Below are 27,889 nucleotides of genomic sequence, written 5' to 3' on the forward strand. Positions count from 1 at the left end.
TAACAATGAAAATACAACCTGCATATCAGATACTTACATTATGATTCCTAACAGTAGCAAAATTACAGTGATGAAGTAGCAACGAAAATAATTTTATGGTTGGGGGTCACCACAACATGAGGAACTGTATGAAAGGGTCGCAGCATTAGGAAGGTAGAGCATTCTCTTTTACTAAAAAACTCAGAAGGGGGAATGACTGGCTTTATAGCGAAGCCATGGCCATGTGCCAAAGTAGGAGGGAACATGTGCATGAAGCGTCAGGCCAGAATTCAAGGTCCATCAAACACAGGTCAACAGGTCGCTTTTTGTGGCCGGCAACCAACGGGCTTGTCCCCAAGGCCCTTGGGGTGTCCCGTCCCCAAGTCCCTGAAAGGAGCTTGGGTGGAAACGTGTGGGAGCCCTGGTCTGCTTGGAGCCCCCCCCCCCTCCTGTTGGGGAGCCGGGGCTTGGGGAAGGGAAGGGACTTGTCCGAGGTCTCCCAGGGAGACAGGGGCGGAGCTGGGAGCAAACCCAGGCTTTGTGCGTCCTGTTCCACCTTTTCTTTTCACCGACTAACAGTTGCAGCGAGAAAAAATGAATTGTTTTGAGGCCGACTGAACGCAAAACAGAGGCGTTACCTTTCCTGACGTCTTCACACCTTTCCAGAGGCTGAAAAACAGGACGACGACCACCACCATCAGGCAGAGCAAGAGCTGCCACTGGGGCAGGCCGATGTCGTGGATGCCGCCGCTCTCGTGGAGGTGCAGGACGCCGCGCCTGCCAGGAGGACGGGGACGGGGCCAGGGAAGACGCCATCGGTCAGGGAGGACACCCAAGGCCTGGGCCACTGGCCAGCCCGAAGGTGCACAGTGAGGGAGACGGGCCCTGGCTGCCTGGCCACAGCCCCGCACCATCGGGGACTGTTCTGTCCATCCCAGCCTGTGCCCAGGACTGCCCTATGGCTGCCCTATGGGACCAGCAAGTCACATGGGAGACTGCCCATCAGTATCTAGTGGGCAGAGGCCAGGGATGCTGCTACACACCCAACGTGCCCAGCATGGTCCTCCCCGCCGCCCCCAACATAAAGTGATGCAGCCCCAAATGTCAAAAGTCTCGAGTTTTCGAAATCCTCGTCTGCAGCACAAAAATCTCAGCCTTTCAGAATCCAAGGCCTTTCGCAGTGGGCCCGGGTCCAGGGCAGCCCCTCCCTCACCACACCCTGCCTGTGGCTCCTGGCAGTGGCCAGCCAGTTGTCATCCCCTAATCACATTAGGCGCTCAGCGCTTTGGGCCAGAACACGCTTCCCAGCCCAATTTGTCTGCTTGGCAAACTTCTCATCCTGCTGGTCTCAACTCAGAAATGATGCCCTGACTTAGGCCCCTTTCCTATGGAGAGAGAGAGGGGGGGGGGCGGATATAAAAAGGGGAGGATGGCTGACAGACCCAGAATCAGCAGCTGGACCCATCTGACTTCATTCTGCTTCGAATTGGCTAAGTGTTGAATGCCTCTAGCCTCCAATCAGGTGGCAGAAATGCCCCCTGCCAGGCCCCTGGGATAAAAGGCTAGACTCTGAGCTGATTCCCCAGGGAAGGAATGCAAACACCCCCCTGCCCACACCCTGCTCCCCAGCAGGCCCAGGCCTTGGGGGCTGTTAGCACATGTTGCTTGGGTTTGTTGCCTTTTTTCCAGAAAGTTAATGAAAGTGAATCGGGAAGTACGCGGTCCAGGCTTTCCAGTCTGCGGGCCAAATGGGCTTCGTTTCTCACTTGACATTTAAGTGCGGGTGTTGGTGGGTGGTAGGGCGGAGGGGGAGAGTTCTCGGTTGCCCGGCGTGCTCCCCAAGGGCGCCCTCTGACAGAGGAAGGTCTGAGCCTCAGGGTTGCTTTTAGCTGCCGGCTGTCTGGCTGCGGGCGCGGAGCCTGCAGAGAATAGCGGTTTTGTTTCCTTGGATGATCGGTGCAATCCCTCAGCTTCAATGAGCACAAGATGGCAACAGCGCTGGCCAGTAGATGCTGAGGAAAGAGCAACCACTAACCTCCTCAGGGTTGGCACTCCGAGTCCTGCTTGCTGGTCCCCAGACGGAGCTGGGATGACTTTTAAAGCAGAAACATCTGGCTAACAGGGCCATGTGCCATTAAAAAAAAATGCAGAGGCAGCCGTGGCTTGGTGACTTGGGAGCTCACGAAAGGAGGCTCCAGGTGAGAAAGGGAGGCGCGGGATGGACTCTGTCACCCCACAGGGTCCTGCACACCTGCCCCCAATACACCCCGATGACAGGACGAGGAGGGCAGGAGGGAGGCCCGTGCACGGGGTGAGGGCCTTGACGCAGACAACCTGGGTTCTGGTCCCAGCTCTGCCTCTTACCTAAAAACTGGGCCTCCACATTCTTATCTGTGAAATGGGAATAACTACCACCAACATGAACTGCGAAGACTCAATGGGCCTTGGATGGGAAGGGATGCTTGGTGCCTGGCTCATGGTAGCTATGAAGCTTGGGGGCAGGGGTTTAACAAGAGAGGGGAGGGCGGGGGAGGGAAGGGGAAGTCCGCAGAGCAGAAAGCTGCTAAAATAGCCTGAGATTCTGCTTCCACTCAGCCCCGCGCTGACGGGTGTCATCTTTTCCCGCTATATTCTGCTCACAGCGGGGCCTGGGGGACGTGTACAAGGACTGTCTCCCCACCCCCACTCTCCTGCACCAGAACCCAAGCTCCTTCCACTGCCTTGTCCAGGGCTGTACCCTCAGCTCCTAGCCCCAGGGCAGTGCCCCTCACAAAGGATGACCAGCGTGCCCCCCTCCCCCTGTGGTTTTCCTGAGCGTTTGGCTCCGGTCCGCCCAGCACAGGGGACAGGACGAGGGTGGAGGACTCACTCGTAAAACTCTGCGGCCGGCGTGAACTTGTACTTGGAGTACTTGGTGTGGTTGCCCAGCATGGAGGCGTTGAGGAGCTTGGGGTCGGTGCAGTTGGGGCTGTTCCAGGGGTGGCCGCAGTCGGTCCAGGGCAGGTGGAAGGTGAACGAGGAGAAGAGGTAGTAGAGGGACCAGGCGATGATGACGTTGTAGTAGAAGCCGACATAGAGGGCGATGAGGATCACAGCGTAGCCGACTCCTGGGTGGGGGGCAGAGGGGCTCAGCAGGGTTCCCCCAGGCCCGGCCCAGAGCCAGCTCTTCTGGGGGGCCGACTCCAACCACTGCACCACCCGACCCACACCTTTCTTTTCTGTCGCATTGTCACAGCCCCATCTGTATCTCCTAGGCACCCACCACCCCTTTGCCCGAGGGCTCTCTCTGGCCCATGGAGTCCCCTAGGCCCGCACATCGGGCAGGCCAGGTGTGCCAGGACCTTAATGTCCCCACTGGAGCCCAAGTGCCCCAGCTCCCTCGCCTTGGGCAGGAGAACACTGAGGCGTGGGGATGATCCCTGGGCCCGCGGTGGGGCTGGCTTGTTGCCTGCCTCCCCTCCCCTCTCCCCTAGTGGGGTTTCTGGGATCACCTCCCCAAATAACTCCTTACATGGAAGCCCTTGTCTCAGGACCTGCTTCTGGGGACCCACAAACCAACCCTCGCTGGTCAGAACTTCAGCTCCTGTCTTCTCGGGGTCCTGTTTGCAAGCGCCTGCGTGATGTGCCAACCTCACCTTCCTGAACGTATCAGGAGCTCCTACAGGGCTACTTCTATGGCCCTTGTCCCCCGTAGCCGGGTTTTTTGCCTGCTCAGCATGGCTTAAGAGAGAAGCCGTAAGCATTCTTATCTTATAAGGCTTGATGAGGCTCATCCCTTACTCTCTTCTTGTAGCTGTAGGCACAGGACTCAGGCCTGGCCAATCAGAGCTCTGCTTCCCCACAGCCACAGTGATTGGCTGGTAGGTGAGCACATGACTCACGTCAAGCCAATGAGAGTCCTTTCTGGGACCTTGACTAAAGCTATGATGACATAAGGATGTTTTTGTTTGATTTTGTCACTGTTCAACTTGGTGGCATTTAATCTTGTTGCTGATGGCCAGCTTCGTCCGTGTTTAGGGAGAGTGTGCCTGAGAGTGATGCTAACGCTGATGAAAAAGACTTGAGAAGGAACGGGAGAGGCTCCAGATAAATTATTCAAGAACCTGGATCAAGCTGTACCTGAAGCTAGCCAGAAATTCCTGGACTTTACCATATCATCAGCCAATACATTCTCTTTTATAGTCGAGCCACTTGGAGTGGGGTTTCTGGAAAGAAGAGAATAGTTCCTAAGGAATACACTCATGTCTTGTAAGCGTCTTGTGCCAGCCTGTGTCACCTACAGGACAGAGCACACAGGAGGCACTCGGAGACACACGGCAACGGAGAAGAGGCTCGTAGGAGTCACACTGGTGCCCGGTGCCCCTGGGCCCAGCTCCCTCAGCTGTGCGCGGGAGACACTGATTCTTCCTCCACGTCCTTCCCACAGCGTCAGAGGGGCCATGAAATGGCAGTTGCTGTGGCGGCTTCCTCCAGATGTGCCCTAAGTCCCAGAGGCAAGCGGGCTTCCTCTTCTATCCCAGCTGCGATCCACTCGTTGTGGCTGTTGTGGTAAGGACTGCGAGGCAGCTTGCTGGCTGAGCCCGGAAGGATCTGTGATCAATGTACCCATTTACCAGGGCAGGGAGAGTAGCGAGCGGTGCTGGGTACCTCTGACACGTCTGCATTTCCCAAAAGAGGCACCCTCCTCTCGTCACTCGGCTGGATTGAGAAGTCGGGTTTGTAGACTCTCTAGGCCAGCGGTGGGCAACCCCTGGCACGCGTGCCAAACATGGCACGCCAGTAACTCTTGCTGGCACGCGAAACCCTCTCTTATAATCTTCCATTTACAGTTGTGAATCTTTGTTCTCAGTGATGAATTTTGTTAAGTCTCGTAATAGGAGTAGCCTGACGGATGAAAGTAGTAGCTCGTGCCTATCTCTGAAGGCCACGAAATATAAACCTGATGTAAGATCTCTGTCATCAGTGATGCAGCAGCAAAAGTCCCACTGATAATATCAAATGGAGTCATAAAGTTTTCTGTCGGACTATCAGTGTACATGTATACATTAAAAAACAAATGTATTTTTCATCATCATATACTGTTTTTTGTCGCTCGAATGAATTTTATTATTTCTTCAAGGTTCTTCACATACATACACCTTAAGAGATATCAAGTAGGTGTAACAGGTTCTCAAAAAATTAGGGTTGGCACACAGAAGAATTTTGAGTCAGAGATTTTGCTGGTTTTGGCACGCACTCACAAAAAGGTTGCCCACCCCTGCTCTAGGCCAAAGCTACTCCTGAAACACCCAATGCCCTCCAGGTAACTGTGCACAGTGGACGCGCACCGGATCCCACAGGAGAGGTGTCTGCCTCGGATTCCCCCTGGGGCAGATTCCTCGGGGGCGCCACACAAGTGTTTCTGGTCAACCTCGGGCGGCCCCACCCCATCTTTTACCTTTGAAGAACGGGCAGATCTTCCACACCGTGGCTGCCCCTTCCCGGTTGAACTGGCCCAGAGCCAGCTCCATGTAGAAGAGGGGCATCCCAGCGATGATGAGGAACAGCGTGTACGGGATCAGGAAGGCACCTGCGGGACACAGAGGCGGAGCCTGACCCCACAGGCCCCGGCCCAGCCCGGGCCTGCCCCGCAGAGCGCCAGGGCCCAGAGCTGCGAGGTCCTCATTTCTCCGCCCACCCCGCCACTCCCCGAGGGGGCTGGTGTGGCAGGCACACAGGGGATACGCAGGGCGATTAGTGCAAATCATCACAACGGCAATCACAACCGTAGTGGCCGTGGTAATATCATAACGAGCGTCTGTCATCACATTGAGTAAAATCTGGGTTAATCCAAGCTACACAGATGTGTTTCCCGCAGGACCCTCCCAGCCTTCGACACACAAGCGCACTGTGAAGCTCCAGGAGGCCACAGGTGGGTCTGTGCCAAACTTCTGTAAATACAGACCTTCCCTTTCATGCAGGCCCCAGGGAGGGGGGCAGCAGGGGGCCGGGGAGGGGCTGCGGGAAGGAGAGGAGGGTCCCCTGAGACCTAGCTGGACCAGCTTCCCAGACTACTGAGGGCACGATTCCCCGAACTGACTTCCAGCCACACCTTCGTATATGGAGGAGCAACCCACCCACAGAGCTGTTCTCCGGGCGCCCGGGTGCCCGCAGCCCTGCTCCCCGGTTGCCTCTGCCCAAGGCTTTCACGAGAGTCCCAACAAAACCCGGGTCAGTGCCGAGGGCAGCTGGGTTCTCCCGCTCCGCACACATCCCCAGGGCACAGTGAAGGCCAAGGGCAAGGGGAGTAAGGTAACAAGAGAAGACAGAGCTGCTCCCAGCTGGTGGCCGGGCCCCTGCTGGGGGGACAAAGGCTCTCCCGGCTACAGATTCAAGAGGACGCGCCAGGCCACAGCTGCTAAATGAAACACGCTCTCCCCTCCTGTCTTGATGACCAGCCCTTGGCCATGGGGCGAGTGTGAAGTTCCAGTTTGGAGCCCGCAGCTCTCCGTAGGTCTCCGCCCTGGAAAGTGGCGGCACGGGGGAGCCCCGTTTGCCCGGCTCCCCCTTTACCCCATCTCAGCTCCAACCAGAGAGGCGCCAGGCTACAGCCTCTGCAGAGAGTGGGCCCCAGCCTCCCCTCGGGCCTGGGGCTGAGCCAGCGTCTCGCACAGTCCATGTTGCGAAGGAGCCAGGCAAAAGGGCCATGGGGAGCCGGAGGGGGTGGGGTGCCTGGGCAGGGAAGTCCAAGGTCCTGGTACCTGGGTGTGGTGGGTCGGGAGGCAGTGTTCTGGGTGGGCCGGCCCGCCTGGCTCTGACCGCAGTGAGAGGAGTAGGAGGGGAGAGCAGGGGGTTCGGGGGGGGGGGGCTTTCTCTGGCCCAGGGCCCAGGGCAGGCCCCTGTGACATAATAAGAAATGTATGTATTTGCTCTCCGCTCTGTGTTCTTGACACACAGCTCCCAAATCCCTTGTACTCTCTCCCGAGATGTGGGTAACAGGAAGGCCTAACACAGAGCTCCCAGGCCCCCTGGAATTTTCTGGGGGTAGCAGCGTCTCTTGTTCTGGTGAAATGGCTCGGGGGGCTGCTGCATGGTGACGGTCCGCCAGACAGACTAAGCCCTGATTAGAAGATTTGGGGCTTTCAGCCGCCCCCCAGCCCCTGGGGAGGAGACGGGTGGGCGATGGACGGAATAGGGACCACGTCTGGGTGATGAAGCCGCCACAGAAACCCCAAACGACAGAGCTGGGAGGACTCCCAGGTGGGCGGACATGTCCACATGCCAGGGGTTGGCGCACCCCGACTTCCTGGGGACAGAAGCTGCAGTACTTGGGGTCCTTCCAGACCTCACTCCATGTACCTCTTTATCTGGCGGCTCATCGGTCTCCTTTCTAATAAACTGGTAAATGTAAATACATGGTTTTTACTGGGTTCTCTGAGCTGTTCAAGCAAATGATCAAATCTGAAGATGGGACGGTGGGAAGCCCCGATTCGCAGCCGGTTAGCGACGGGGACCTGAAGTGTGACGGCCTTGTGGGGTTCCCCACTCACAGCGAGTAGACAATGTCAGAACTGGACTGCAGGCCATCATCTTGATATTCCCGGCACATGATGGGCATTCTTTTTGTAAATGCTTTTTGGTTAAATAAACGGATGCCAACAGTGACTTACCCGCAGCTAATGAAAGCCCCGGGCCTTTCTCCCCTCACGCGGTGACCTAGGCAGTTGGGTTTGGGACCGCAGGGTAGGAGGTCACATTGATCCCCGTGAAATCCCATCTTGCTGGGAAGGGCCCCTCTAGATGTTTGGGCCAGCTCAGAGCCACGGGCCAAATCATGGTGGTGACCTTGACCCCAGGTCCCAGCTCCAGCCCCCAGTGCCCGTCTCATTGCTGCACACCTGTCAGACGAAGGGCCACCCCAGCTGGCTGGCTCGTGGGCATCTGAACTGAACTTGGCTTGCCGAGCTCCGGGTGCAGGCAGCACCCTGACGGCCAGGCCAGCCGTGAGGGCATTGAGTTTGCAAACTGCTGCCCCCGGCACCGGCCACCACCTCCTGCCTGGCCTCAACAACCCCCGCTATTTTGGCCAAGAGAGTCCCTATGGGGCTGTGGGTACCCGAGACCTGGAACTTACTTGGGAAAGGAGGGGAACCCCATTTGGGACCCAGGACCCCATGGGGCCCCATGAATGGTGGAGGGAACGTTAGTCCCCATTCTCCGGGCGAGGAGACGACAGCGAGACAGGGTTCGGCTGTCGGAATACAGAGCGACGCCCAGCCTCCATTCTTAATGAATAATGAATAATTCCCCAGGCCCAAGCATGACTACTCCCATCAGTTTCCCTTCGCCTATGTCCTCTTAGAATCAGCTCTGCTCCCTCCAAAGGCAGGACCCTGCCCTACTCCTGGGTCCAGCCCGTGGTTAGAAATCACTGACCAATAACACTAAGAGTAACAACTCCGTTTACCGAGCTCCTACACGGTGTGGGGCGTCCTGTGTATATATTCTCTGTCTTGACACCTCATCGACAGGGAGGCCCAGCTCCTCTGCTTTTCTTCACAAGGAACCTGAGGTCCAGAGCGGGCGAGGGACTTGTCCAAAGCCACATCTCCCAGAAATGTCAGGCCCGGGTTCAGACCCAGGTCTGTCTGAACCTACAGAGCCGTCGGCACGACCTGTCACACGGAAGCAGCCGCTTGCAAAGGATGGTTCCCAGTGGCCTCGTCCTCCCCCGGGAACAGGCCACGCCCAAGCCCACAGGTGCCGAGGGGGGATGGAGAACCCTGGAGACAGCCCCACTGCCTCCCTGCTGGAGAAGGTTGTGATGGGGCCCTGGAATGTTCTAGAGTGCCTTTCCCCAACCGGAAGCCTCCCACACACCTGTACTCCAGCAGCTGGCCCACAGGAAGGTGGCTGGAGCAGGTCATGCAGGAGATAGTAGCCAGGGGCCTGACCTACAGCACCTCTATCATATCACAGTGGCCTTCTGTCTGAGACGCCACGGACCACTGGCCTCGGAGAGTTACCGTGTTAATCCCAGCACCGAACAGGGCGGTGAATCCGGGCTGGAGCACAGCGCTGGGCCAGGAGAGGAGTGGACCTTGGGAGGGTCCTCTGAGCTCACCTCCAGCGGCAGTGGGGAACCTGGGCTCAGAGAGGGGCAGGGCCACGCCCGGGGTAACAGAGCTGGGTGAGGAGTAAGTTAGAAAAGGAGCCATCTTGGGCTCGGAGACGGCAGCTGCCCTGCTGCATTGTGCCAACCAGGGGCATCCTAGCCAGACACGGAAATTCACGGGTGATGCCTCCCCACCCTAGCCTGGGGCCCGAGGTCTCCACAGCCAGGCCCCGACTTGCCTCTCCACCCTTTCTGCTCCCATCTTGTCCTTCAGCCTTCACACCGCGTCTCTGAGTGACCCCACTTGCATTCACCATCAACTAGAATATCTCCTTCTACCCCCCAAGGCTGGACCATGCCCCTCCCGTTCCCAGAAGCTGAGCGCCACCCACAGCCCCCCACCTCCAGGCTTCCCGCAGCAGTGCTTGCCCCCCCATCCATCTCCCAGGTCATCGTGAGGATGTCAACGAGGAGGCACCGTGACCTGGACGGGGGGCCATCCTCCCTGCCTGGCTCCCCGGGGTGCACTCCGTTCTCACAACAAGCTCTGAGTTGAGCACCATGGTTTCCACTTGACAGATGAGGAGACGGAGGCTGGCTGCGTCCCCCAAAGGCACATAGCTGGGCGTTAGCACCCGGCTCCTGATCTCGCCCCAGCCCCAGCGGTGTCTCACTTGTGAGGTACCACCAGCGGGTCTGCTCCTCCTGGAGAGGCGTAAGGTCCTCGTATGAACGCGTTCATCCCACAGACGTTTGCTGGGCACCTTCTACCACAGTCCTGGCATCTAGGCCTTATCTCGGGCGTTGGAAATACACAAACCACGGTCTCTGCTCTCAAGGTGTCAACAGACAAACGACCAAACAAGTCAGGATGGGCTGTGGGCAGGGCTAGCCAGCCTAGGCGAGGGGCTTCCCGATCACGTCCCTTCAACATGGGAACCTGCCGGCCAGTGTGGCTCAGTGGTTGATTGTCAACCCATGAGCCAGGAGATCACGGTTCGATTCCCAGTCGGGGCACATGCCCAGGTTGTGAACTTGATCCCCAGTGTGGGGCATGCAGGAGGCAGCCGATCAATGATTCTCTCTCATCACTGATGTTTCTATCTCTCTCTCCCTCTCCCTTCTTCTCTGAAATCAATAAAAAAAATATTTTTATAAGATGGGAATCTGTGCTCCATCTTGTGCCCAGGGCACCTGGCATGCCACCTTGCACACGGCGGGCACTGTCTCTGTGCTGGTGGCCACAGCCAAGTGCACACACGAGCCAGGGAAAGTTCCAGAATGTCCATCCAGCCAATATGTCCACCTGGCCACCCAGACCCAGGCTGCTTTCGGTTTCCACACTTAGAACAATGAGAACAACTTGTGGCAGCGAAGCCCTTAGCGGCTACAGCTCCTGGCAGGCAGGCGGGGAGAGGGAGTGATCTGGAGGACCCAACGGAGCCTAGCACTGGGGCTCCCTGGGAAGAACCCATCGAGATTGCTGATTCATGGTGGAGCCTTCCGCTGCCCAGGGACAAGCGTGAGGTCATGCTGGATGGCGCGGTCTAGGGCAGTGGTCGGCAAACCGTGGCTCGTGAGCCACATGCGGCTCTTTGGCCCCTTGAATGTGGCTCTTCCACAAAATACCACGTGCGGGCACGCACATACAGTGCGATTGAAACTTCATGGCCCATGAGCAGAAGTCGGTATTTTGTGGAAGAGCCACACTCAAGGGGCCAAAGAGCCGCATGTGGCTCGCGAGCCGAGGTTTGCCAAGCTGCAGTTTGCTGACCACTGGTCTAGGGTCTCTCAGTCTGCCCTTCATTCATCAAGTCCCTGCTGAAACGGCGTGGGATCTGCAGGTCCTCCCTCCTTGGGTCTGAAGGGCCCTGGGCTTAAACCCCCAGCAGCCCAACATGCAAAAGTGTTCACCTCTGTCTGCATCATGTGTCCCATTTCCCACCCAGAGCGACAAGCAAGTGTCTAGCGCATGCACTGAAGCAAACAGCGGGGTCCCGGGCCCTCACGCCCAGTTCACAACCCTCTCCCTGCCCCCCTCGGGCCCCCTGGAGTCCTGAGCCAGCGTCCCTGCCAGGCAGGATGGTCCAGTGGATAGAGAGGTTTCCAGACCTGGGTCCCCCTGCACCGACTTCTGCCTCTACGTCATTTCCCCCGGGCTTTCTGCAGGGCACCCCTTAGCTCATCCCAGCCAAAGGGGCAGGACGAGTGGTTTGGGCACCGAGGAGCAAAGGCCCCGGTATCCTGTGTGGGGCTGCAGTTCGTCTCTAGGCTCTCAGCCCAGGGCGGGGGGTATGTCCCCCAGCACAGAGCAGGAGGAGAGAGCCTGGCTGTATTCCCAGGCCCCGGGCCTCCTCCACACTGCCATGGTGCCAGGACCCCATCCCAGTCCCCAATCCCTCCTGGCCTGTGCCCTCTGGCCCCTCCAGCCAAACAACACCACCTGTGAGTGGGGTTCTCTTTGTCCCCGGAATGCAGGAAGCCCGGTCCTCTCTCAAGCTGGGGGTGCTGGGTTTAGGGACCCCCTGTGCCTGGCTGTCACCTGCTGTGCACTTTGGTGCCCCTTCCAGAGCTTTCCAAATCTCCACCCCCTTCCTGCGGACCATCAAACGTCAGGGGTCCTCACCCAACCTGTGCCCGATCCCCTCCTTCCAGCCAAGCGCTGGTCACTGTCCAAGTTCATGCCTCAATTTCCCTCTTCCACCGGGAACTCCAACGCTTTTTCTGTGAGCCCTGCCGGGTCCCTGCCTGCGCCCCAAACTTGCCCGTGCGCTTCCTCTTCCCCTGGGTGTGTATCCCAGGCCCTCTCCCAGCCACTGCTGCACAGGCAGCGTCCCCCAGTCCACACCCCCGGCCCGCGGGGCTCACCGCCGCCGTTCTTGTAGCAGAGGTACGGGAACCGCCACACGTTGGCCAGGTCCACCGCGAAGCCCACCACCGACAGCAGGAAGTCGATCTTCTTGCCCCAGGTCTCCCGGGGCGGCTCCTCGCTCCGGCGGGACGCCAGCAGGCACTGCACCCCGTTGCGCTCCTTCACCACCAGCAGCTCCGCGGCTTTGCGCGCCTGCAGGGGCTGCGCGGCCTCGGGGTCCGCCCCGCTGCTCTCCGGCTGCACCTGCGGGTTCATCCGCGCCAGGAGCATGGCTGCGGCGGGCGGCCGGGCCGTCGGCGGTCCTGGGAGGCGCTGCGCGGAAAAAAGGAAAAGATGTTGTCACGGGGCCATTCGCCTCCCGATGCCGCCCGAGATCGCCGGGGACACCTCGCTCAGGGTGCGCTGGGCAGACGCGGGCGCCCAGGAAAGGGCGCGCGTCTGTTGGGACAATTTGGAAACAGAGGTGGTGGCGCGGGGGGCTGTCCCGGAACTCGGAGGCGGAGACCGCTCCTGCCCGCCCTGTAGGTCCGGCTTAGGACCGGGCAGCCCTTCCCTCTTTCGGCCGCCCCCTCTCGGTCCCAGATGATGGGGTTTGGACGCGCCAAAAGCAGAGGTTTCCTAGGGCGGTGACCCGCCCGGTGCCGCTGGCTGTGCCCTCTTCCCCCCAGCTCTGGCCGCGCCACCACCCCCAGCCCCGGGAGCCTCCCCGGACGCGCGCACCTCCGCACGTCCAAGTCGCTGGCGCTCTAGCTCCGCGCGCCCCAGCCTGGGTCTCCCCGGCCCATCCAGCGGGTCCCGAGCGGGGCGCACTCACGTGTCTGGCAGCGACGGGATCCCGGATGCCGTGCGCCCTGCGCGCCCGCCCGGGACCCGCCTCGCTTCCTAGGCTGTGGGGCGCCGGCCGGGGCCAAGTTCCGCCGCGTGGCGCTCCGGGAGCGCAGGAGACGCGGGGCGGCCGGTGGGGCGCAGGCTGTTGGTTCTGGCCGTGCGGGGCGGGGACCAGGCTGGTAATGTAGCCTGCGCCCCAGGTAACGCGCCGATTGCATTAACCCCGAGCCGGGCCGCTTCGTCTGGAGCCTGTTAGCACTAATGGAGAGTGACAGCGTGGCCGAGGATGGGGAGGGGCGGGGGCGCGGCGCGGGCTCCGGAGGTGGCGTTATCCCGGACACCCGCCACTTGCGGAGCCCGGTGCGCATTCCCTCTCCAGCACCCACCGATGTCTCACACGCGGCTCCTGGGGCACCGGGCTCTGAATTCCTACCACCACAGGAGAATGAGCCTCCCAGAGCTGGGGGCTGGCTAGTCGCTTCTGAGAGGGGGCCCAGAAAAGCAAATCCCAGTTCAATCCCAGATCCGCCATCCGTCGCAGGCCCCTTAAACTACCTTGCTAGAATTTCTCCCGCAACAAAATGCCAGGGTCCACCCCATCGGGTCCAGGGGTTACCAAAGGTGTGGACGGAGTCAGCGAAGAATGTTTTACACGGAGACAGCGTTCAGAACTCTCTAGCTTTCTTTAGTCTCCGTGGATCTTCCCTGTGCCTGGCTGAGGCCACAAGAGAAAGATCCTGAGGCAAGCTGAGCCTTTATTTTATAGTGAGAGGTAAACAAGGTAGTGGTTTCCATAGTTACACAGTTCTTGTGAGTTTCACTTGTTTTGGCCACTTCCTGCACCTCCCTCAGCCCATTAGCTCCCAGATAAGATCTAGGGAGCCTCATAAGGTAAAGCCTAATTATGCTAAGAGGACTGTGCCCTCTAAGCTGGGAATTGTTTGTGACTTGACCAACAGGTCAGTCCGAGGCTTAACCCTATATCAGCTCCCCACATCTCACCCTTCTTTTATTTTTTAAGCTACTATAATGAGAGTTTTTTTTAAGCTACCATAATGACAGTAAAACTTAAGCATCAAACTTAAGCATCAAGAACAAAACTCTGGCTATTAAAACAATAACAAAACAATGCCAATGCAAAACCCAAAACATTTTAAAACTTGAACATAACATTTTTAAAACTAGTGAGAATAATAAAACAATGGCAATGCAAAACAGCAATAAGTAAGAAATCAAACCACAGTAATATTTTTCTACCAAATGAAAGTTTCTTTTGCCGATTTACTCAGAGTCCTCTGACTTGGCTGAGAGAGTAGCTTCCACTTCTTGCTTTTCTACCATCTGCTGAGCCTCAGTTGTTAACTTCTTCAGCTGACCCCAAGTCGGTGGTTTGGTTGTCCTTGTTGATCTGGCTAGCGGGCAGCGTCGCTGGCGACGGGCTTCCTGAAGTGTCAGCGCGTTGTATGGCTGGATCAAAGGGTCCATCAGGGCCTTGTTTGATGGTGGTGTCGGTGTCCGGGGAGGAGTCAGCTGTGCCCTCTGGGTCAGCTGATATGGATGATACTGGGGAGGAGGAGGTGGAGATGGAGGGTAGTATAGAGAAAAAAGATAAAGAAAAAGAATTACAAGGCATGGAAGTGTTTAGAAAAAAGAGGAAGAAGAAAGGAAGAAGGCAGCATCCTGACACAGCCCTTTCCTTCAGCTGCCCCTTTCCCTGTGGTCCAAGGTAGAAATGGGAAACAAGTCCTGTTGCAGTGAGTGGGCAGCTGCTGTCAGCCAGTCTCTGTCTTTTCCTGGGTCCCGATCTGAGCTGGGCCAAGTCTCTTTCTGTTATCCGGGTCCCGATCTGAGCTGGGCGTGGGAAGCGAGAAGCAGCCATGGGGCAGGAGACCTTCCTCAGAAGGGGTGAGTGTTCAGGCCCCTGCATAATTGGGGGGGGGGGTGAGGATCTGTGCCCCACCTCTGTTGACCCCCAAGTTCTCTCCTGCTGGCTCCTCTGCAACTGTGCCTGTCTTAGGTCGTTCCTCCCTGAGGAATCTTACCCGTCTTTGGCTAACCAGCCATCTTCTGGGGCCAAGCAGGGTGATGTGAGGTTCAGTCCTGTCTCCTTGTTAGCCTATGCCCCTGTGGCCTCCACGCCCAGCACCTGCCTTGGGTTCTCCTCGCCTGCTGGCGGGGCCCCGGCTCTGGTCACATATCTTGGGGAACCCAGGTTTCTTCTCCAGGGAGGGTCCAGCTCACACCATTGGGTGAGAGACAGATCCATGGTACCAGCCACCATGACCTCAGTAAGAACAGAGAACTCAGGCAACAGCTGTGGGCCCGGGACAGGGCTCTCTCAGCCCAGGATGTCAGGCTCTTGGTACAAGACAACTCCACGTATGGGGCATATACCAGACACTCCCAGTCACGGCAGAAAAGGGAGGTGCCCTTCCTGGAACAGTAGGGTAGGGAGATTCTAGAAAACGCTGTGTTCAGGAGAGAAGGAGAAAGGCCAAAGAACCAGCAAACAAGTAGTCAGATTAAGAAAAAAAGAAAAAGGAAAGGAGATGTGGGGCGAAGCTGGGACATAAGGACAGACAAATAGGAGGCACATGTGATCCTTCCAATGGACAGGTGGTTCCAGCTCAGGGCTGCACATCTGCTGCAGACGGGCACTGGTCAGGTGTGCTGACTCGGCCTCCCAGGGGTGACGGTCCCCAGGAGGGAGGCAGAGGCTGCTCCTTCTGGAAAGATACAAAACACAACCTCTTCCCCACATCATCACTAGATCTGGTAAAACTCTTGTCTGGTTTGTGTATCCTTCTACCAGGCTGAGTCGGCAGAGGGTATTGCACAGGAGGCCCGATGCCTTTTGGCTGCTGTACAACCCTCTGCAATGTATTTTTTTTTTAATTTAACATATAACATTCTTCTCCCCCTTTTTTGTTTTTATAGAAAAGGTTTACACTGATGGAATTATGACCATATATAAACATACATACTCCTCTGTATTCCCAACTTCCCACTTCAACCCCAAAAGCCGCAGTTTCACATTTCTACCGTGAATTGGCTCCACCCCCGAGCCTCAGCACCTCAAAACAAAACCCCAATTTTGAGCCAAACTGTTAGTTTTTCCTTTTGTGTCAAGAGCTAACTTTAATATGTTAAAACTAGGTAAAATCCACTTACTCAATCCAAAACAGGCATTAAAAAGAAAAACCCCAAATGCTCTCTTGTATCCATTTTAAGAGTAGGATTGGCGCTTTCCGCTATTACCTGAGTCCTGATCTATCACCCCAGGGAGAGCTTTCCAATCCTGCACTTTCCCGGGGTGGGAAGGCTGCAGTGGGGTTAAGGATAAGGCTCCTTGGGCCTACCTTCTCCCATGCCTCTACATTTACCTTTTCGGCACCTTTCCTTCCTCAGAAAAGCATAGACACACTTGTATAAAACGTTCCGTCTGACTAGGAGTAATCTTAACTCCTCTGCTAGCAAGCATATGTGTTTAAAGATCAATACAGAGTCTTTTTCCTTTAGAATCAGTATGGCACATCTTCTCAATCTAAGTTCTGTACTATCTACCTTCTTGCCCTACTTATCCTCTATAGGGGGGTCTGCAGCACCCTGGTGGAGTCCTATCTGTCCAGAGTGTGGGGGCGCTTACCTAGGGGAATCCTGTTCAGGCGCCAGATGCTGGGGGCCAGCCCCAGCGGTCCAGGGGTTCCCAAAGGTGTGGACAGAGTCAGCATTCCTTAGTCTACGTGGATTTTCCTGTGCCTGGCTGAGGCCACAGAGAAAGATCCTGAGGCAAGCTGAGCCTTTATTTTATGGTGAGAGGTAAACAAGGTAGTGGTCTCCATAGTTACACAGTTCTTGTGAGTTTCACTTGTTTGGGCCACTTCCTGCACTTCCCTCAGCCCATTAGCTCCCAGATAAGATCTAGGGAGCCTCATAAGGTAAAGCCTAATTATGCTAAGAGGACTGTGCCCTCTAAGCTGGGAATTGTTTGTGACTTGACCAACAGGTCAGTCCGAGGCTTAACCCTATATCAGCTCCCCACAACAAAACTCAGTGGCCAGGATGGCCCAGTGACGCCGGCAGGCCTGGGGGTGGGTTTTGCTTGGCCGGCCTGGGTCGAAAGGGCCCAGCCCAGCCCTTAGTCCTGCGTCTGTTTGCTATGGGCAGTTGAGCAAGGCGCTGGGGGGGGTGTGACTCCTGTTGTAGGAGGCTGAGAACTGTTAGCCACTCATCTCTTCACTCGCTCATTCACCCCTTCGCTCATGTTCCTACCCAGGCCTGCTGTGTCCCAGGCACTGGGGATACACGAGTGAGCAACTTACTCAAAGATCCCTGACAGGATGGAGTTTACAGCCTGTCAGGGGGAGACAGCGGAAAACGAGAAGCGTCATAAATAAATAAATACACGATCTGGCATGTGAGAAGGAGGTCTTGGCTGTGGGGGGAAGCAGGGCATGGTCAGGGAAGGGGGAGGGCAGTGGGTGGGGCGGTGGGGTTGCTGTTTGGTCAGAGAATTTGAGAAGGCCACATTTAAGCAAGTAAAGGAGTGAGTCATTTCGCCCTGGCATTCACTCACTCACTCACTCACTCCCTCACTCACTCATTTATCCATTGATTAATCCATTCATTCATCAGACGGATGCAGATTACCTATTACACACCTGAACCGTCCTGGCTAGTGGGGATGTGGGAACTGTTCCTTGTGTAAAGAGTCACAAACCAGTGGAGGAGCGAGGAGCGCTGGAGGTGCTGGCTGGTTCTGGCCGCACCAGGCGAGGACCGGGGCTGGTGACGTAGCCTGCGCCCCAGGTAAGGGGCCGATTGCATTAATCAAATGAGGAGGGTTTTCAGGTCTGAGGATTCAAGGGACCTTTCTGAAGCCCCACAGGTTGGAAGTGACGCAGTTGAGATGAGAAAGAACTGGCCCTCTTGGCCCCTGGCTCTTGGCCCCTGCACCAGGGTATGGATGGAAACACTCAGAATCTCTCCATGGCCACGCTCCCCTCAGGACTGGCTGGGACCCCAGGGATCTGGGAGTTGGTGAGGCTGAGTCAGCGAGTGAGGGATGGGGTGGTGACCCGAGAAGTAACAACACTTACGTAGGCCGGGCGGGCGTTTCTAGAAGCCCAGGCCTGCTGACCTTTAAACATTCCAAGCTCAGACCCACGCCGGGACCTTTATGCTGGCGCTTTCCTCTGCCTGATCTCAAATACCCCTCCCCCCTCTATCACATCACCCTATTGTACTCCCTCATGACATCACTCTCCGAATTTATGCTTGCTTGTTTATTATACGTGTCCTGTGGGGTGGCCTGCGGGCTCTGTGAAGGCAGGGACTTCGACGGTCCCACATCCCACTGTATGCCTCGCACCCCAAACATACCGGGGCATCAATTGGTGCGGAAAGGGAACGGATCAGTGGGGTGCAGGGGTGCTTAGGGCATGTTTCACAGATGTCCTGTGGGGAGTGTGCAGGGAGGAGAGGAAGGAGAAGTGGGGTGATGGGTCTGTCCTGGCCTTCTGCGGGCTAATGATGGGAGGCAGGAGGCCCGGGGAGGAAATGAGCAAAGTTTCGGGAGCCTGGGATGAAGGAAAATCTCCTTTGACCAGGGGTTATGCTGACGAGCCCGTGAGCAAAGCAGGAATGGAATCTCATTTCCGTTTTCAGGTCCGAGGCTTCAGGGGACGCGTCGGACGTCCCGCAGGTTGGAAGTGACCAGGATGAGAGGAGAACGCAGCTCTCTCGGCTCCTGGTGCCCGGCCCTCCCACCAGTTCATGGATGGAAACACTCAGAGTCTCTCCAGGAGTAGAGGGTCGTGCTGAGTGAAATAAGTCCGTCAGAGAAAGACAGGTATCACATGATCGCACTCACATGTGGAATCTAGGCAACAAAATACACGGATGAACGGAGTGGATCCGGAGACATGGAAGCAGAGAACAGGGTACGGAATCTCGGAGGGAAGGCGGGGGAGGGTGGGTGGGTGGGTGGGAGGTGATCAACCAAAGACCTTGTGTGCATATGTGCATAACCCATGGACACAGACAATGGGGTGGTAAAGGGGGAGGGCAGGCTGCAGGGGGGCCTGGGGGGGGCAGGAAGAGGACATATGTAATACTTTCAATAATAAAGAATTATTATTTTGTTTATTGCTTAAAGTATTAGAAATAGTAGAACATATGTCTCCTTTTTCCCCTATTGACCTCCCCCCAGCCTCCCTCACACCCCAGGCACATGCCCTCACCCCTCTAGTGTCTGTGTCCATTGGTGAGGCTTATATGCATGCATATATGTCCTTTGGTTGCTCTCTTACCCATCCCCCACCCCCAACCTCCCCTACCTTCCCACTGAAGTTTGACAGTCTGTTCGATGCTTCTAAGTCTCTGGCTCTATTTTTGTTCATCAGTTTATGATGTTCATTATATTCCACAAATGAGTGAGATCATGTGATGTTTATCTTTCTCTGGTGACTGGCTTATTTCACTAAACATAATGCTCTCCAGTTCCATCCATGCTGTTGCAAATGGTAAGAATTCCTTCTTTTTTACAGCAGCGTAGTATTCCATTGTGTAGATGTACCACGGTTTTCTAATCCACTCAGCTGCTGATGGGCACTTAGGCTGTTTCCAAATCTTAGTAAATGGTGCTGCTATGAACATAGGGGTGCATATGTCTTTTCTGATTGGTGTTTCTAGTTTCTTGGGGTATATTCCTAGACGTGGGGTTACTGGGTCAAATGGAAGTTCCATTTTTAATTTTTTGAGGAAATGTCAAAAATTTAAAAAGAATTACTTTTTAAAAAAGAATTAAAAAAGAAATATCTCCTACCTTCAAAGTATTAAAAAAAAAAAAAAAGAATCTCCCCCGTAGTCACGCTCCCCTCCTGCCCTCTAGGCCCTTCCCCATCCATCTGGGGGACCCCCCACTTCTAAACGCCCCGTGTGGCCCCGCGCTCCCACTGCAGCTGCGTCCTCTTGGAAGACCCGCCCCCCACCTTCCACAGCCTCCCAGCCACATCACACTCACCAGCTGCCCGAGCTCTTTCTGAAACTCAAGTCTGTTCACCTCACTCTTCTGCCTAAAACCCCTGAGAGACAGCGACTCATCAACGTGATTTAATTAACCCTGGATTTGAGGTCATTTTATTTTCTTCTTTGTCCTTCTCTTCACCTGACAACACCGGCACAATGAGCATGTGACACGTCAGCAATCAGAAGAAGACAACCCACGATTCCTTAAAATCCTCTAATTTTTCCTAGATAATATCTAAACACCTTCAGCCATTCGGACAAGATTCCGCCTGTCTATTTAACCATCTCTCTGGCTATTTTAATTCTTTCTGCAAACCCTCTACCACCTCCAAAATATGCTTTATTCTCTAGTAACACGGGAGATACTCAACTACTAATAGTTCCCTGGGTGCTTTGTGCCTCGAGACACCTCTGGGTTTTTAATATGCTGTTTTCCTCTCCCTCTCGTCTACCTGGAGAACTCCTATTCATCCTTCAAAGCTTCAGATGTCACCTCCGCTGGGAAGCCTTCCCTGATAGCTACCTCCTGCAACAGAGGGAACGCCTTTCTACCACTTCGTATATGTGTCCAATACAGCTGTCTGTGTGCCCTCCCACCGGCACGGGGACCGTGGCCAATATCATCTGTGCCACAGCTGGTGCTCCAGAAACATGTACGGAACAGCACCAGAGGCGGCCTCAATGGTTGGTTGGGTTTGGTGTCTTTGGTTGAGGTGGTTGATGTTGGATTCCTCCAGAAGCTGAACCTGAAACAAAGCACTGAATTTAGGTCATTGATTTAGGAGGCGGCCCCCTCGTAGCCCTGGTGGGTGAGCGGGGGTGAGGAGGGGGGGCAGGAAAGGGAAGGAAATGAGTGGAGGGGACATGCGGAGCAGTCCCGGCTGTGGGCAGCTGGCATGCGGCCTGCGGGGGCCTCTGGGAGGCAACATAAACCATGCCTTCGTTGGCCCATTCCCGGGTGAGCAAGCTGGGGGGGCACTTAACCCGTGAAGGCCGCTCCGGCCAGCCTTTCCAGCCAGTCAGGTGTGTGGGCTGAGCACCCTCTGGTCCCCAAAAACCAAGGCTTCCAGCAACAGGACTGGCAGGAGGAAGCCGATGGGCCAGGTCTGCGTTGGCAGGAACAGTGAGTGACAGTGAGGGGGGTGTGGGCGGGACACTGGGAGTGTTTACTAAGGGATGGAGGAGGCATCCCCACCCCATCATACACACACACACACACACACACACACACACACACACACACGCCATCCGAGAGCCCATCAGCCGTCCTGAGACCCCCACCTGTGGCTCCCGAGACTTCCGGGAGACAGCGGTGAGGACACCAGCCGGGGCTGGGCTAGGGGACGGCGTCTCTCTCCGTCTCTGGTCCTGATTCCCGGCCCCTCCAAGGCCCAGGGGGCCATGTGGCTTCTCTCTGTGCCCTGCGTCCTGCCCTGGGGCGGCCTGAGGCCAGTGGGTGGCAGGCGGCCGGAGCGTTATCGGAGCCGCTGTGCTATCTGAGGAGGCGTCACTTCCACTTACAGGGCACGTGGTGACACAGGCCACGGGCGCAGGCGGTGGCTGCGCTCTCCGTCCCGCTCGGGCCCTCTCCCCGAGGACGCCGAGGCCCTGGCGCAGAGGCTGGGCTTGGACCCCCAGGGGCTGTGTCCTGGCAGTGCCCGGAGGGTACCTCGGAGCCTGCACCCCCACTGCCCTGTGCGGGGAGCTGAGGCCACAGAGGAGGAGCGGTTTGCTTATAGATTTGTTTTTTTCTTTAAATAATTTTACCATATTCTATTTATTTATTTGAAATCCTCACCTACGGATATTTTCCCATTGATTTTTAGAGAGAGTGGAAGGGAGAGGGAGAGACACACAGAAACATCGATAGATGTGAGAGAGACGCATCGATTGGTTGCCTTCCGCATGCACCCAAACCAGGGCTGGCAGCCTGCACCGGAGGTACGTGCCCTTGACCGGAATCAAACCCCGGACCCTTCCATCCGCAGGCCGACGCTCTGTCCATTGAGCCACACCGGCTGTTGTTGTTTTTTCTTTTCTTTCTTGTTTTTGTCTGTGTGTGTGTTTTTGGATCGGGGGGGCAATAGACCTGGATGTCCTTGCAGCGGCCCTGCCCTGGGCTCACTGTTACACATGACACCGCATTCACAGACAGCAGACATGTCTCCTCGACCGGAGACCCCCAGGAGCTGGAGCTAGTCCCCCGAGGCACCTCCCACTCAAGCTCCCGGGGTTCCCAGCCCGCCCCCCCCCCCCCCCCGGCTGGGGGTCAGGGCTTTGAATCTCTGCCGGGCTCGGTCCTTACGGAATGGCCCCCGGTGAGGGCCACACGGGTTGGGGGCCCCCACTCCTTCCTCCATCGGACCCACCGAAGGGGTTGGGTCTTACTCGGAAGGAGAGGGGAGCCCTTGGAGAAAGGCTGGCCTGTGGCCCCAGGGCAGACACTGGCACTTAAAAGATCCTGTTCCTCCTGACATCCACATAACAGCCCCTGGCTGGCGCCACGCGCAGAATGGACCTCGCAAAGCCGGGGGGGGCGGGGGTCCTCAACGGCCCCTGGGGCTCCTCAAGCTCCAAAAATATCAAGTAGAATTTCTGGCTCTCTCCCCGATGACCGGCCCCATACCTGTCCCCTCCCTCATTTCCTTATTCACGGACGGGGGACACCCCTTATCTGTAACTCCAGAGGAAAAAAACTGCGGGTCACGCTTCCTAGCGCTTTTCTCAGAAGAATGATCGCATCCCTTGAGCGACCGGAAGAGAAAGAGCCCCCGAGGGCTCCTCGGCCCCCCGGGACTCGTGGGCCCAGTGAGCGGGGAGCGGGGTTCTGGGGGCTAAGAATAAAGAATAGCAATTTGGGAGGCTATAAAAGGACTTAGGTGGGAGTCAGTCCCCCTCCTCCCCCAGGTCCTGACCGCTCTCTGCTGGGGAGGGAGAGAGAAAGGAGGGGTCCCCGGGAGAGGGACTCAGGCTCCTGGGAGGGAAGGGGGACCCCCTCGCTCCCCCGTGTTAGCTCCCAAATCCATCCTTTGGCCTCGGGGGTGATGGAGCTATGGCGACAGGGACTCACACCTGGTTCACATCCCTCTCCAGGAGGGAGAGGGGTGTAGCCGGCTGACCCTCTGGATGGGCTGTCAGAGTGGGATATCGGAGCAGGGTTGGGCTGCAGACCCCTCCATGCCCTGAGCACTCTGTCAGGCACCCCTTAGACCAGTGGTTCTCAACCTGTGGGTCGAGACCCCTTTGGCGGTCGAACGACCCTTTCACAGGGGTCGCCTAAGACCACCCTGCATATCAGATATTTACATGACGATTCATAACAGTAGCAACATTACAGTTAGGAAGTAGCAACGAAAATAATTTTATGGTTGGGTCACAACATGAGGAACTGTATTTAAAGGGCCAGAAGGTTGAGAACCGCTGCCTTAGACGATGGGGTGAAGCGTGGACTCTCCCAGAAATAGGAACAAACACCAGCATTTTAAAATTCAGTATCACAGTTACCATACATAAGAAAACGTGTGTAAAACACGTATCGACAGTTTTAATACTATTAATGATATGAACATACAAGAACCCCGTCCCCAGAATAGGAAATAGAGCATTTCCAATCCCCCACGAAACCTCGTAGGCCCCTCTCTCCATATGTCCCTTCACCCCTTTCCCCCCTATCAGGTAGCCACTATCCTGAATTTAGCAAATATTCATTTCTTTGTTTTTCTTTAGACATTTTAAAAAACGTTAAAAAATATTTTTATTGATTTCAGAGAGGAAGGGAAAGGGAGAGAGATAGAAACATCAACGATGAGCGAGAATTATTGATGGGCTGCCTCCTGCACGCCCCCCGCTGGGGATCCAGCCCACAACCCCGGCATGTGCCCTGACGGGGAATTGAACTGTGACCTCCTGGTTCAGAGGTCGACGCTCAACCACTGAACCCAGCTCCTTGTTTTTCTTTACAGTGTTAGCACCTCTGAGTATGTTCCTGACAATATGCATTGTTCCGTGTGGTCCTTTGAACTCTATATAAAAGGAATCACGCCGTTGATCTTGTCCTGTGGCTTCTTTGGCTGCCGTAACATTGTTGAGATTCATCCAGGATGATGGAGTTGCAGTGGTTCACGCTTCCTCGTGCAGTTGGGGTTTTTCTGGACTCTCCATTCTGCTCCGTTGGTCTGTCTGTCTGTCTGTGTCTGAGCAGTACCACATGGTCTTAATTGACGTTGTCTTTTCTAGGCACAAACCTTCAGTTACGAGACGCGTCCATTCTGGGAGCTAAGGTGCAGCACAGCGAATAGCCAACAGGACTGTGTTGTGCGTTCGAAGGTTTCAGTCATGTCCTTGGAGGTCACGGCTTCTTCCCAGAGATCCTTGGCCCCTTGGCCTTTCCAGGCTCCCGCCATTCTAGCACATCCTTACCCACACTGAGCAAAAGACACAGCGACTTCCCCCGGGAGCTGGCTTTTCCCTGCGAGGTGAGAACGGGCGCCCTCTAGGGCCCGGAAGGGAGTAACGCGGCTTTGCGCTCACTGTGGAGGGGGCAGTCCCAGGAACCAGGAGCAGGTGTGTGCCATGGGCGAAGAGGGAATGGAGATGGGAACTGCACCCCCATCCAAGGACCATCATGAGCCTCAAGACAGCTGGTCCCCAGTGCGGCCAGACGCTGGGGGATGTTGCACACACCCCAACCCCCCTGTCAGGGCTGGTCCTGGTACCGGGAACCTGAATCTAATAAACTGCTTCGTGATGGTGGCGCAGGCAGTAGTCCACCCTCTGGGGACCACAGGGAGAGGACGCCTGCCCGAGGTATGTCCTTGCCAAGCCTGCCTGCTCCTGTACCCTGGGCCCCCAAGATGAAAAGCTGGGTGTCTGAGGGCGGGGAACTAGAGAGCAGGGCTCGGGGCTCACCCTCTCCTTCTAATTTCCCAGGAGACCCCGACCCCTTAGCCTCCCCAATGTGAGGCGCAGGCACAGTGGCACTCAACTTTCATACTAACTGCTCGGGGCTTCAAATCCTGGCTCTGTCGCTGACCAGTTGTGCCATCTTGGGCGGTGTGCCTCAGTTTTCTCTTCTGTACAATGGGCTCATCATAGGCTCTGTCTCCCCGGGTAGTTGTAAGGCTTATCTGCCTCGTGTCTGAGAAACGCATCATGGCCCACACTGAACACACCAGAGATCGTTGCTATATCCTTGGCCGTCCTTCCATTCATGGGGCATTTACTGGTTCTAGGAGCTAGGCTAAGTATTATGCCATAAAATGTTCACTGTTGTTACCTCCGTTTTACAGACTGAAGAATTCATGCTGGGAGTGAGTACCTGTCTTGCCCAGGGTCACATGGCTAGGATGGGACAGGGGGTAGGATTTGAACCCAGACCTAGGCTGCTGCTCCAAGACACACACGCTTCACCACTGCTCTACCCCTGTGGCTTGGTGGCTCCCTGCTTGGTCCCCACCCTCTCAGGCTCCCCTCGTCCGCCTCCTCCCTGAACTCTAGCTCCTCATTCTCAGCAGGGCCCCTCACTCTTTTGAGCTGGGATCCTCAAGGTCATGGCAGATGCATGTCTGAGCCTCAGTACTGTCTGTCTGTCTTTCGCCACCGTCTTCTCCGGCCCTTTCTCCCTGGGGCTAAAATCCTTCCCTCTCCCAGGCCCACCTCCTCCCAACCAGCCCAGAAGGCTTTCCAAATCACACTAGTAACTGCTAATGGTTTTGCTAATAATAATCGTCCCTTCCCTTTCCTCTGCCTGTCGCCCATCTCCCTCCCAAGAAGACCTCTCCCCACCCCCCACCCCCAAACCACCTAGAACTTGCAGTGGTTCTCAACCTTCTGGCCCTTTAAATACAGTTCCTCATGTTGTGACCCAACCATACAATTACTTTCATTGCTACTTCATCACTGTAATGTTGCTACTGTTATGAATCGTCATGTAAATATATGATATGCAGGATGGTCTTAGGCGACCCCTGTGAAAGGATCGTTCGACCGCCAAAGGGGTCGCGACCCACAGGTTGAGAACCGCTGGCTTAGAGGGACCTTGCCCCCTTTTCCTGAGGTGGAGCAGCAGAGCAGGTCGATGAGATGGCTGGTCATGTAGGGCCACGCGAGCCCTGCTTGAGTCACATGGGGAGAAAGTGCAGCCCCATCTCCATGTCCTTTCAACCCTGATTCTGGAGGAGGCAGGCTCAGTCTGGTCGAACGTGCCTGGAGTCCTCTCTCTCCTTCCCTGATCCCTGTTTCAACAGAGGGAAGCGGGGTTGGGGGGCCGAGTCTCCGGCCCACGCTCCACGTCCATTTGAGTAACAGCCTTTTCTCCTCATTGCGTTTATGTGTGCACTTCCCGTCTCTGTATGGCAGGCCTCTTGGTCTTTTATTTATGGGAGTGACATACAGGCTTTTTCATGATTTATTACTTTTAACCTCATGATTTGAAAACTACGAAATATCTCAGACTTATGTGAAAATATAGACGATCATAGTGTGTGTGCTTGTGAGGGTTAACACACACAGAGATGTGCACTAATCAGTTTTTTTTAACCTAGTAAGTGCACCCCTAAATCGGTGCCAAGGCCATGAAAACGTGACCAGCACCCCAGAAGTCCCCCTGGCGCCCCGTCCTGGCCAACACCTCCTTCTTCCTCCCCAAAGGAAGCCACTTTCTTGACCTCGATGGGGCAGACGGGTTTTGCCCGAATAAACAATAGAAAGTATCGTTTCTGTGCACATGTGAAGTGTATACACGCATGGGGTCACCCTGCCTGGGTCTCTCCAGCAAATGTTCTTGACAGCTTTCCATGTTGATCCTTGCGCTTCCTTTTTAAAACAAATGTATTCCATTAAGAGCTCGTGGGTTTGAAGGAAACGTCGAGTTGTACTAAGACAGCAGAGTTTAGGAAGCAGTGGGTCTCGGGCCACGCCCTCTCCGTCACAGGTGTAACCGCTGAGGCCTGAGAGAGTAAGAGCCCCACCGCCCCCCACCCCGCTCCGTGGGTCGCTCTGCACGTTCCTGGCCCAACGGGGACCAGGGCCCCAAATGCCCGAGACCTTTTCCACCAGGTCCCGTTGGCAAGACGGGGCCCCCTCCACCCCTCCTCACAGCAACATGTCAACTCCACTTCCTGGCCAGGGTAAGTCCTGCGCTGGGAACTGCAGAAAGTAAACTGTTCTCCTGGAGTTGATTGTTTCAGGAGGGAGCCCGGGCCTGGGGGCGGCGTGCTGCCGGTGGGGGCCCCCAGACAGCTGTCCAGCCTTCAAAGCTATGACGAGCCGTCCCCCCCACCCCCCCGGGCAGCCCACCTCGGTGACCTACATTTTAATATGTGCGATTAGATTATTGCTAATGAGACATCTTAGGGATAAAAGAATTATGCTCGCTGCCCGGGCTGTGGTAAAAGTACAATTGAATTAAGGGCTGAAATCGTTTAGGACTCTGCTAGACAAGCTGGCCCCCGGGCTGGGCCTGAATGGAGATATTAAGCTTTGGAAATTACACAGAGAAAAAAAAAAATAAGTCTAATTGATCTCAGGTAACTTCACTCGTCTAAATGAAATAATGTGATTGTCCCAGGCAGAGAGGGCCGGGGTGAGGAGCCGGACGGAAAAGGCTCGCTATCTGCAAACCGAGTTACAAGTAAGAGCCCCAGGGAGCTGGCTTCTCCGCGGCGAGCGGCCCCCCCGCCCCCACCCCGGCTCCGAGGCCACTTGAACGTTTGCAGGAAATGGAGCTCGTCTGGGCGCCAGGGAGCCTGGGGTTTAGCAGGGAGCCCCTGGCCACCCACCATCTCACCAGGCCCTACCCATTCCCGGAGCCTGGGTCGCTCCCCTCAGGCCCCCCCGCCCCCACCCCTTGGCAGGCTGTGCAGTGTCCTCATTCTTGCTTAGAAGAGATTTCTCTGTGGGTGAAGGCCAGCGCGATCCCACCCCCTGGAACCAGCCGCCACCCCTCCCGTGTCCCCCTGTATCAGCGCACAGTTCAGGCTGGTTCGTGAGCGCATGTGCTGCAGGGAGCTCAGCGGCCGGAGGAGAGCACTTCCTCTCCCCTCCTCGGGCCTCAGGGTCCGCAGTTCACAGCTCTGGGAATGCTTCTG

General features: G+C 56.1%; 1 protein-coding gene across 1 annotated transcript; it reads right to left on the reverse strand.

Annotated features, from left to right (window-relative positions):
- Positions 1–617: 617 nt before the first annotated feature.
- On the reverse strand, positions 618–12,787 carry SLC6A2 (solute carrier family 6 member 2; the record flags this gene model as incomplete). Its single annotated transcript, XM_023744387.1, has 5 exons — positions 12,760–12,787; positions 11,942–12,257; positions 5,417–5,548; positions 2,849–3,086; positions 618–756 (listed from the first exon to the last, which is right to left on the reverse strand). Coding segments are annotated over exons 2-5 (783 nt in total), but the record flags the coding sequence as incomplete, so codon positions are not given.
- Between the last annotated feature and the right edge of the window lie 15,102 nt (positions 12,788–27,889).

Source organism: Myotis lucifugus, unplaced genomic scaffold, assembly GCF_000147115.1.
Source record: "Myotis lucifugus unplaced genomic scaffold, Myoluc2.0 scaffold_459, whole genome shotgun sequence".
In the NCBI taxonomy this organism is placed as follows: Eukaryota; Metazoa; Chordata; class Mammalia; order Chiroptera; family Vespertilionidae; genus Myotis; species Myotis lucifugus.